At 42.6% G+C, this 12,268-nt stretch overlaps 1 protein-coding gene across 4 annotated transcripts in view; it reads right to left on the bottom strand.

Annotated features, from left to right (window-relative positions):
* tmtc3 (transmembrane O-mannosyltransferase targeting cadherins 3) overlaps positions 1-12,268 on the bottom strand; it is a 59,887-nt gene that overhangs the window by 11,494 nt on the left and 36,125 nt on the right. For all 4 annotated transcript variants that reach the window (XM_048549002.2, XM_048549003.2, XM_048549004.2 and 1 more), the window contains 3 exons: positions 4,984-5,104; positions 2,034-2,145; positions 983-1,086 (listed from right to left, as the gene is read on the bottom strand). In XM_048549002.2, the coding sequence (XP_048404959.1) occupies positions 983-1,086; positions 2,034-2,145; positions 4,984-5,104 (337 nt within the window). The remainder of the gene's footprint in view (positions 1-982; positions 1,087-2,033; positions 2,146-4,983; positions 5,105-12,268) is intronic.

Raw genomic sequence — 12,268 nt, 5'->3', positions numbered from 1 at the left:
TCATTTAAAAAAGTTAACAGAAATTACAAACAGGAAACTAGTTTTAAATCAGCAAGCAAGTAACTTTGACAAACGTCAATGTATTGATCAGGAAGGAGAGGAGAGGAAAACAAATTACCAACAGTTCCCAAAGGGTTACTAGAGACCGTGTGACCAAGCAGTCGAAAGAACACGTGCTGCTCAGAGACAGCCAATATGCTTTTGACAAAAATGAGTTTCATCTCTCAAATATAGTTGTGCTGAGTATATCACTAATAAAATGGATAAAGTAATGTTGGTGAATACAATCTTCACAAGCATTCAGAAGGTATTCAGTATGTTTCCAGATAAGACTAACAAAAATGATAGAAACTAAGATAAAAGACCGGAATCAACAGTATCTTTTTGACTTGGATTGGAAGTAAATTGGGAGATATTACAAACATGGCATAACTACTCCTGATTGGTGGGTTGTGAAAAGTGCTGACTTAGATTAAAATTCATGAACTGAATATTCAAGTTTTCCACTAACATTATATTGAAGGGACAGTTAGCAGTATACATAAGAGCAGAGAACTGCAAAAAGACAGTTAGATTCAGTGTGTGGGATAAACTATGGCAAGTAGAGTTCAACATGGCTATGAGAGAATAAGGCCATTCAACTTCGACACAAGACAAATTCAAGTATTTGTAGAACAGTGAAACCATATAGGAGCACAGAGAGATAGCAAGCAGACCAAATTTGACGGTATAAAACGAGGGGGAAACGTATGTTGTGAGAAAGATGTGAGGAGACTTTCCTTATTGGACATTAATCGCCATTATGCAAACTAAAAATTGAGTATAAACAAATTCAGCATCCAAGGCAACATCTGTGAAGAGAAAAGCGATCACTATTTTAATTTACTATGACATGTTTTTTTGGAACTATCCATTAAGTGGCACTCCTAGCACAAACTGATGTGATAGAAAATTTGTTTGACCTTGTTAAGGCTCAGCATACCTGCGGCATAAGTGATTTTGCTAGCATGTAGGCATCTTCTGCTTCTTTAGTTTTGTTCAGGTTTTTGTACGTTCTTCCAACATTCATGTGAGCCCCAATATCATCTTTGTGGCAAAAAGAGAAAATAATAAACATACCACATTGTGTTATTAATCCATATTCTACAGGTTTTACACATATCCAATCTAAAATGTATCAAAAGGACAGGCCACATGTGTTTAATGCAGGTTTCTCAGTTTATGCTTCCCTAATGTGTCGGTGCCAGTATTAGACTGGTGTGAACAAGGTCAGAAATCACACAACACCAGGTCATCATCCAATAGGTTTATTTGAAAACACAAGCTTTCGGAGACTTTCTCCTTCTCTGGGTGTTAGTGAAGGAGGAGACAGGCTCTAAAAGCTTGCGTTTTTCAAATAAACCTGTTGGACGCTAAGCTGGTGTGTGATTTCTGGCCATGCTTCCCTAATGAAGGTTTGAAGTTTCAACAATTTGGAATACTGAAGCAATATTGCAATTTTAATACTGCTCATATTTCAAGTCTGGTATAATTATGAATGATAGCCTGACAGTCCAGTTCACGAAGCAACAGTTTGGGAAACAAAAGAAAAACTGGCTCAAATATAGCAATGTGCAAGGAAGGCACGCCCTTGGCTCACACGGTTATTTACAGTGACTTTGGAAAGGTTTCAGATTTTTTATTAATACAGCATGGTAAAGAAAAAAGTCTCTCAGTTGCCAACGCACAAATTTTGCTCCCATTGTCCAGTTAGTTTTCTTCAAACTTCTTACTCACAGCCTCAACTTAGGAATTGGGTTAGAATTTTGCTTGCATGTGGAGTAGCAAAACACAAAATATCCCAATGATGCTCACACGTTTGCAATATGCAAATATGCACTGATTGGACTACATGTTCAATCAGCAGAGCCAATGTCAATTCAAGCTGCATACAATCCAAGCTCCCATTTCCCATCTGATATAACAATTACCAGAAGGGATACACCCATTTCAAACTGCACAAGTACTCCGTAACTTACTGGAGGTTGCATTACCTGGTTGAACCCTAGTGGCTTGAATAAAGAACTTCAAAGCTTTCCCATAGTTATGTTCATTTTCCAAGGCATGTCCCACATTGTTCCAAAGCTTTGCATTGTTTTTATTGACCTTTAATTTTGAAAAAATTGTGTAATTAGTTTTGCAGCAAAACTCCTGAAGGTTGCCAAATTCCTGTGCATCCACTTAAAAGCTGAACATCAAACTATTTATATACATATTGTCTCCTTTTTGCCCAAATTTCCCACAGATACAAGGTCCAAATACTGAAGTTAAGATACACAAATGAGAGAGCAAAGATTAACATTTGGAACTGAACACTTAATTTTTAAGGCTGCAACACCCTTCGGTATCAAAATTAATTTAATTTAAAAATGCAGTCCAAAGAGAGGCTAGTTGGTGTATCGTGTCTTTGCTAATTTTTTTGATCAAACTATCCAATTAGTCACATTATCTTGCTCTTGCCCGTTGGTTTTTACCATTCACGTATTTAGCCAATTCTTTTTTGAACATGACAGACAAATCTTTCAGCATCACGTCAATCCATTCTAGATCACAATAAGTTGCTGTTATAAAAAAAGGTTTTCCACGTCGTCTCTGGCTGTTGTGCGAATTACAGGCTGTGCCCTCTGTCAGCTCATTTGCCACTGGAAACAGCTTCTCTATCAAAACTATTCATGTTTGTGAAAACCTCGATCAACTCCCCATGCTAACATTCACTGCTCAAAAGAAAACACCCCTACTTTGCATATCTCCAAGTAATGAGAATTCCTTGTCTTTTGCACATTCCAGCAAACCTCCTGTGCAACGTCTACAAAGCTTTGATATCCTCCTGAAAGCGTGGAGCTAAAACTGAGCACTATTCCAGCTGAGAATTCTCCAGTATCTTAAGATTTAGCACAACATCTTTACTCTTGTATCCGGTAGAGATCAGAGAGGGTCTAAATGAATATTTCTCATCTGTTTTCTCTCAGGAAAAGGAGAATATTGTAGAGGAGAAGTCTGAGATACGGGCTATTAAACTTGAAAGGATTGAGGTTAGTAAGGAAGTGGTGTTATCAATTCTAGACGGTGTGAGGGTAGATAAATCCCCTGGGCAAGATGGGATTTTTCTGAGGATTCTCTGGGAAGCTAGAGAGGAGACGGCGGAGCCTTTGGCCTTGATCTTTGAGTCGTCATTGTCTACTGGTTTAGTACCAGAGGACTGGAGGATTGCAAATGTTGTGCCCTTGTTCAAGAAGGGCAGTAGAGATGACCCAGGTAATTATAAACCTGTGAGCCTTACGTCTATTGTAGGAAAGGTTTTGGCAAGGACTATAAGAGATAGGATTTATAATCATCTAGCAAGCAACAATTTGATTGGAGTTAGTCAACATGGATTTGTCAAGGGCAGGTCGTGTCTCACAAACCTCGTTGAGTTTTTTGAGAAGGTGACCAAGCACGTGGATGAGGGTAGGGCAGTTGACATGGTGTACGTGGACTTCAGTAAAGCCTTTGATAAGGTTCCACATGGTAGGCTATTGCAGAAAACGTGGCGGCATGGGATTCAGGGAGATTTAGCACTTTGGATTAGAAACTGGCTTTCTGTAAGAGTGCAACGAGTGGTTGATGGAAAGATCAGCCTGGAGTCTGGTTACTAGTGGTGTGCCACAAGGATCTGTTTTGGGACCACTGCTGTTTGCCATTTTTTATAAATGACTTGGACGCAGGTATAGGTGGATGAGTTACTAAGTTTGCAGATGACACTAAAGTCGGTGGAGTGGTGGACAATGTGGAAGAATGTTGCAGGTTGCAGGGAGACTTGGATAAACTGCAGAATTGGGCTGAAAGGCAGCAAATGGAATTCAATGCAGATACATGTGAGGTGATTCACTTTGGGAAGAATAGTAGAAAGGCAGAATACTGGGTCAGTGGAAAGATTCTTGGTAGTGTGGATGTGCAGAGGGATCTTGGTGTCCATGTACATAGATCGCTGAAAGTTGCCAGCCAGATTGATAGTGCTGTTAAGGCGGCATACAGTGTGTTAGGTTTTATTGGTAGAGGGATTGAGTTCTGGAGCCGTGATGTCATGCTGCAACTGTACAAAACGCTAGTGCGGCCTCACTTGGAATATTGCGTGCAGTTCTGGTTGCTCCATCACAGGAAGGATGTGGAAGTATCGGAAAAGGTGCAGAGGAGATTTACCAGGATGTTGTCTGGTCCGGAGCGAAGGTCTTATGAGGTAAGGCTGAGGGATGTAGGTCTGTTCTCATTGGAGAGAAGAAGGCTAAGAGGGGATTTAATAGACACATACAAGATGATCAGAAGATTAGATAGGGTTTCCTAGGATGATGACGTTGGCTTGTATGAGGGGCATAGCTGCAAATTGAGGGGTGATAAATTTGAGACAGATGTCAGAGGCAGGTTCTTTACTCAGAGTGGTAAGTGCGTGGAATGCCCTGCCTGCCAATGTAGGTAACTCAGCCACATTACGGGCATTTAAACAGTCCTTGGCTAAGCATATGGATGATGATGGGATAGTGTAGGGGGATGGGCTTAAGATTAGTTCACACGTCGGCGCAACATCGAGGGCCAAAGGGCCTGTTCTGCGCTGTATTGTTCTATGTTCTATCTAATATTTTTACTAATGAAGCAAATGATCCCGGATGTTATTTCCAACAGCCTTCTCTATTTGTCTTACCACTACCTGCATGCACAAAATAACAAGACCAAAATAGATTTCTTCGATGTAACTTTTTTTAATATAGAAATCGGCTCAGGTTTTGTTTCTATTTAATTCCATGCTGGTATGTTAACTGCAGTGTGATTAAAAAGATGCTTCTTTTATAGGAGAATCCTACAACGGTCAAATAAAGACAATTTCAAAAGCTTTAAAGAAGATACAAGCCAACTCAACATTCCAGATAAGAACCTAATTCCCATTCCCACTCCAAACAAAATTGATCATACCTTCAGACCAGACATGAATAGGGTGTATTCAGATTCCCAATCCCAATTGCGATAAATTGTTTTGCTAGCATGGGCAACAAGTAAAATCATCAAACCAATCCAGGACAACTTCTTTAGATTCCTGAAGAAAAGTACAGTGAGAAAACAGATCAATTAATTGACAAAATACATACTGTAGCATCAAGAGCCATTGGTTCAGCTGAACAGAGCTTTCAATTAAATCAATTATGACAGTAAAAATAAAGTTAATACTGACTTCAAGTTGCTTATACCAACATGGAGTCAGCCAGGCTTCTTCTTGGTGAAAGATGTAAACAAAGCCCCACCCCCTTTCCAGCTGGATGTAAACGGTCTCTCAAATATACCAGAATTCACTTCGGCAATGTGCTGTGTGTGCATCTCTCATCCACCATGACTTTCTGATCATAGTCTCATTTACATCTATTGTAATTAGAGAAACGCAAATTGGCCGCCATGCTTTCAATGACAGCAGTGCAAAAGTATTTCACCGGTTGTAAAGAGCACTGGACATTTTAGAGACATGAAAAGTACTATGTTCGTTTGACTTCTACCCTTTTACAGGCAGTAAAAATCTTGTGTGGAATTCTCTGTCCAAGATCCAAAGATTAGGAACTCCCAAAGTCATCGCACAGTCAAAGACTCAAAATTATTTCAGGGCTCACTGAAATAAGATGCACTGTCAACTCTAAGACTTTATTGATCAGAAAAAACAGTTTTTGAAAAATGTAAAAATACCTCATGCTGGCAAAATATATGTCACAGTCAAGCTATTAACTGAGAAATCACATTTATACAGTATGTCTTGTCACATTTTGTTGAGTGAGATTCAATCTGCAAACAGCAATGAAACTGGTGATCTGCTTTCAGCGTTTTTGGATGAGGTAGAACGCTGGCCAAGACAATTTTGCTTTTTTTCCTGAATTGTACTTTGGGATTTGAACTACTAGAATAAAAAAGTAGGTTAAATCAGAACTCACTGCCTCTAAAGGGTGGTAGAGGCAGAAACCCTTAATATTTAAAGGAGCATTTAGATGAGGCCCCATACGTGACTGTGGGATTAGTAGTTAGACTGCTTTGACTGGTACAGACTTGATGGGCCAAAGGGCATTTTTGTACACCACAGATCTCTATCACTTTTTGATTTCTCAAAGACTGTACCTCTCAACACTGAAATACGCCCTCAGCACTGCACTGAAATAGCAACATATAATTGGCCAGATTTTCCAAACACCATTAGAATAGATTCATCCAAAGATAATCCTCAAAGATTGCCCAATTTCCTCCTGGGGAATTTTCAGGCCAGGATTCAAAGTATGGCCTGTCCCGAATGCATCCACTGGAGGAAACCGGAGGGAAATCCATCCAGTGCAGGGGCAGTATTGCAGTCCATGACACATCCCTTTTAATAACATCTGTTCCCATTTTTCAGGAGTTAAATTGTTTTCATATTCCAAAGTAACTTTCACAGCTACTGTGGAAAGGAAAATGCGTGTGAGGTAAGCAAGGGGGTAGGGTGACAAGGAGGTAGCTAAGGATTAGTAAGAAGAAAGCTTGGTGCAGTTGAGGATGTTGTCGGAGGTTAGAGAAGAAATTACAGGAACCCCAGCAGAGATATTTGTAACATCTACAGCCATGGGTTGAGATTCCAGAGAGCGCCTAATATTGTGCCTTTGTTTAAGAAATGCTGTAAGGAGAAGCCTGGGAACTACTGGCTGATGAGTCAGGCATCAGTGGTGGGTAATTTGTCGGAGGGGGTCCTGAGAGCTACAAGTTACATAGAAACAGAGAAGATAGGAGCAGGAGGTGGCCATTTGGCCTTTCAAGGCTGCTCCACCATTCTTCACAATCATCGTGGCTAATCATCCAACTCAATTGCCGAATCCTGCTTTCTCCCCTTAACCTTTGATCCCATTTTCCCCAAATGCTATATCTTGTCGCCTCTTGAATACATTCAATATTTTGGCATCAACTACTTCCCGTGGTAATAAATTCCACAGGCTCACCACTCTTTGGGTGAAGAAATGTCTCCTCATTTCCATCCTAAATCGTCTATCCCAATTCCTCATACTGTGACTCCTGGTACTAGACATACCCACCATGGGAACATCCTCCCTGCAACTACCCATCCAGTCCTGTTAGAATTTTTATAAGTCTCAATGCGTCTGAACTCTAGCTAAAACAATCCCAACTTAATCAATCTCTCCTCTTACATCTGACCCACCATCTCCGGAATCAGCCTGGTAAGCCTTTGCTGCACACCCTCGAGAATAACAGCATCCTACTTCAGAAAAGGAGACCAAAACTGCACACAATATTCCAGAAGTGGTTTCACCAAGGCCCTGTACAACTGCAACAACACATCCCTGGCTCCTGTTGTCTAAACCTCTTTCAATGAAGGCCAACATACTATTTGCCTTCTTTACCACCTGGTGCACCTGCATGCTTACCTTCAGTTACTAGCACACAAGGATGCCCAGGTCCTGCTGCACAATCCCCTCTCTCAATTTACAACCATTCAGGTCGTAATCTGCCTTCTTGTTTTTGCTTCTAAAGTGAATAACTTCACACTTATCCAAATTTTATTGCATCTGCCAATTATTTGCCAATTCACCCAACCTGTCCAGATCATGCTGAAGGACCTCTGCATCCTCATCACAGTTCACCCTCCCAACCAAATTGGTATCATCTGAAAACTTTGAGATGTTACATTTTGTTCCCTCATCCAAATCGTTAACATATACGATGAATAGCTGGGGTCCCAGCACAGATCTCTGCGGCACTCCACTAGTTACTTGCTGCCCACTTGTAAAGGACCCATTAATTCCTACTGTTTCCTCTCTGCCAACCAGTTTCCTATCCATCTCAATACACTCCCTGCCCCTTCCCCTCCTCTCCTCTCCTCTCTCCACCCCGAAATCTCGTGCACTTTAATCTTACACATTAACCTCTCTCTTGGGACTTTGTCAAGTACTTGCTGAAAGTCCAAATATATTATATCACTGGCTCCCCCTTGTCAACTCTACTAGTTATGTCTTCATAGAATTCCAGTAGATTTGTCAAGCTTGATTTCCCCTTCATTAATCCATGCTGGCTCTATTTGATCCTGACACCACTTTCTAAATGTTCTGCTATAAAATCCTTGACAAAGACTTTGAAAATTTCCCCCACTACTGATTTTAGGCTCACCATTCTATAATTCCCCTTTTTCTCTCTACCTCCTTTTTTGAATATTGGAGTGATATCAGCCACCCTCCAAACTGCAGGGAGGGTTCCAGAATCTATAGAATCTTGGAAGATGACCACCAATGCATCCATGATTTCTAGAGCTACTTCCTTAAATAGATTATCAGGATTTAGATTATTGGCCCTGGGGACTTATTGGGCTTCAATCCTAATAATTTTCCCAGAACCATTTCTCTGTTAATATTGATCTCCCCCAGCTCTTCCCTCTCACTAATTCTCGCATCCTCCAACAATCTGGTATCTGATTTATGTCTTCTTTTTTGAAAACAGAACCAAAGTATGTATTCAGTTCCTCAGCCACTTCGTTATCACCTATTATATATTGTATGTAGGGGCCGACATTTGTCTTCACCAATCACTCTCTCTTCATGTACCGACAGAAACTCTGTCAGTCTTTATGTTCCCTTAGAGCTTAATTTTGTACTTTATTTTCCCCTTCCTAATCAATCCCTCGGTCCTCCTTTGCTGAATTCTACAATGCTCCTAATCCTCAGGTTTATTATTTTCCTTGGCCAATCTGTATGCTTCTTCTTTGGATTGGATACTACCTCCCATTTCCTTTGTAAGCCACGGATTGGCCTTCTTACCCATTTTGCTTTGCGACAGACAGGAATAAACAGTTGTTGCAGGTTCCCCATGCATTCCTTGATTGTTTGCCATTGCCTATCCACTGTCATCCCTTTAAATGACTCTCCCCAATCAATCAAAGCAAACTCATGCCTCATATCCTCAGTTTCCTTTATGAAGGTTCAGCACCCTGGTCTCCAAATCAACAACCTCACTCTCCATCTCTACATGCATATGGCGAGGCAAGGACTAATTAGACATAGTCAGCATGACTTCACGTGTGTGAGAAATCATGTATCACAACTTGATTGGATTTTGAGAGCACATAACCAAAAAGTCAGATGAGGGCAGAGGGGTAGACATTGTCTACATGGACTTTAGTAAAGCCTTTGACAAGGTTCTGCATGATAGGACAATTAGTAAAGTTAGATCACGTGGGATTCAGGAAGAGTTTGCAAACTCAATACAAAATTGACTTGACAGTTGAAGATGGATGGATGGTGGTGGTGGTGGAAGATTGTTTTTCAGGCTGGGAGCCTGTGACCAATGGTGTTCTGCAGGGATTGGTGCTGGGTCCACTGTTGTTTGTGATTTATGTCAACGATCTGGATGACAATTTAGGAGGCATGGTTTTGTAAGTTAGCACATGACACCAAAATTGGCAGCACAGTTGACAGTGAAAGTTAGCTAAAATTACAAAGACATCTTGATCAATTGGGCTGATGGGCTAAGAATTGGCAGACAGAGCTTAATTTGGATACATGTGATGTATAGTATTTTGGTACAACAAACAAGGGCAGAACTTAGTGATAATGGGAACTGCAGATGCTGGAGAATCCAAGACAATAAAATGTGAGGCTGGATGAACACAGCAGGCCCAGCAGCATCTCACGAGCACAAAAGCTGACGTTTTGGGCCTAGACCCTTCATCAGAGAGGGGGATGGGGTGAGGGTTCTGGAATAAATAGGGAGAGAGGGGGATGCAAACCGAAGATGGAGAGAAAAGAAGATAGGTGGAGAGGAGAGTATAGGTGGGGAGGTAGGGAGGGGATAGGTCAGTCCAGGGAAGACGGACAGGTCAAGGAGGTGGGATGAGGTTAGTAGGTAGGAGATGGAGGTGCGGCTTGGGGTGGGAGGAAGGGATGGGTGAGAGGAAGAACAGGTTAGCGAGGCAGAGACAGGTTGGACTGGTTTTGGGATGCAGTGGGTGGAGGGGAAGAGCTGGGCTGGTTTTGGGATGCGGTGGGGGAAGGGAAGATTTTGAAGCTGAAGAAGTCCACATTGATACCATTGGGCTGCAGGCTTCCCAAGTGGAATATGAGTTGCTGTTCCTGCAACCTTCGGGTGGCATCATTGTGGCACTGCAGGAGGCCCATGATGGACATGTCATCTAAAGAATGGGAAGGGGAGTGGAAATGGTTTGCGACTGGGAGGTGCAGTTGTTTATTGCGAACCGAGCGGAGGTTTTCTGCAAAGCGGTCCCCAAGCCTCCGCTTGGTTTCCCCAATGTAGAGGTAGCCACACCGGGTACAGTGGATGCAGTATACCACATTGGCAGATGTACAAGTGACTCCTGCACATCTGCCAATGTGGTATACTGCATCCACTGTACCCGGTGTGGCTTCCTCTACATTGGGGAAACCAAGCGGAGGCTTGGGGACCGCTTTGCAGAACACCTCCGCTCGGTTCGCAATAAACAACTGCACCTCCCAGTCGCAAACCATTTCAACTCCCCCTCCCATTCTTTAGATGGCATGTCCATCATGGGCCTCCTGCAGTGCCACAATGATGCCACCCGAAGGTTGCAGGAACAGCAACTCATATTCCGCTTGGGAACCCTGCAGCCCAATGGTATCATTGTGGACTTCACCAGCTTCAAAATCTCCCCTTCCCCCACCGCATCCCAAAACCAGCCCAGCTCTTCCCCTCCACCCACTGCATCCCAAAACCAGTCCAACCTGTCTCTGCCTCCCTAACCTGTTCTTCCTCTCACCCAGCCCTTCCTCCCACCCCAAGCTGCACCTCCATCTCCTACCTACTAACCTCATCCCACCTCCTTGACCTGTCCGTCTTCCCTGGACTGACCTATCCTCTCCCTACCTCCCCACCTATACTCTCCTCTCCACCTATCTTCTTTTCTCTCCATCTTCGGTCCGCCTCCCCCTCTCTCCCTATTTATTCCAGAACCCTCACCCCATCCCCCTCTCTGATGAAGGGTCTAGGCCCAAAACTTCAGCTTTTGTGCTCCTGAGATGCTGCTGGGCCTGCTGTGTTCATCCAGCCTCACATTTTATTGTCAAGGGCAGGACTTAAACAGTTCACGCTCAGGCTCTGGGTAGTGTTGTCAAACAGGGAAACCTAGCAACTTAGATAAATACCTCTTTGAAAGTTGTGTCACTGGTAGGGTGTTAAGGTGGTGTTCAGCACACTCACCTTCATTGCTCAGACCTTTGAATATAGGAGTTGGCACATCATGTTGAGGTAGTACAGGGCATTGAGGCCACTTTTGGAGTAACTTGTACACTTCTGGTTGCTCTGACATCGGAGGAATTTTATAAAATTGGCGAGGGTTCAGATAAGATTTACCAGGATGTTGCTCGGTAGGTGGGGGGAGTGGGGTACGGTTTAAGTTAAAAGGAGATGTCGGATAGGCTGGGACGTTTTCACTGGAGTATAGGAGTTGAGAGGTTTATGGAATCATGCAGGGTATATATAAGGTGAATAGCAAATGTCTTTCCCCAAGGGTAGGGAGGTTCAAAACTAAAGGGCTCAATTTTAATTTAAGGGGAGAAAGATCTGAAAGGGACCCGAGGAGTAACATTTTCACACAGAATTGTTCACACGTGGAATGAACTGCCAGGGGAAGTGGCAGATGCAGGATAGCGACAATATTTACATGATATTTGGACAGACACATGAATAGGAAAGGTTCAGAGGGATGTGGGACTAGTTTTAGTTTGGGAGACTTGGTCAACATCGACAAATAGGACCAAAGGGTCTGTTTCTGTGCTGTATGACTCGAGGCTGTTTTTTTTCGGAGGGGGGAGGTGGTGGGACATGAGGAGGCGTAATGCGTAAACACCAGCCTAGACTGGTTGGGATGAAGGTCTTGTATCCTTGTTACAAGTGCAATGCGATCCCCAATTCAATAACTTAAACGTATGTTCTTAAGAACCAGTAAACTTTAAAATTAAAGCAAACAACTCAAGTACACGACTGAAGTTACCCTGAGGGAGCAGCATAACTCCACGAGAAGACTCGCCATTTCCTTTGGAAGACAGTGCAAAAAAGATGGACACATCAATAGGATTCCAAACTGCTCTGCTCCTATATGAATTTGAGACGTGGATGATGTTGAAATACATCCCAGGATACTAAAAGAGGTGCTGGGGGAAATAGAAAATGCACTGGTAATTATTTACCAAAATTCAGTGGACTCGGGGGGTGGTTCCCG

This window comes from Stegostoma tigrinum, chromosome 18 (assembly GCF_030684315.1).
Source record: "Stegostoma tigrinum isolate sSteTig4 chromosome 18, sSteTig4.hap1, whole genome shotgun sequence".
Lineage (NCBI taxonomy): Eukaryota > Metazoa > Chordata > Chondrichthyes > Orectolobiformes > Stegostomatidae > Stegostoma > Stegostoma tigrinum.
This window is presented reverse-complemented; position numbering and strand designations above follow the sequence as displayed.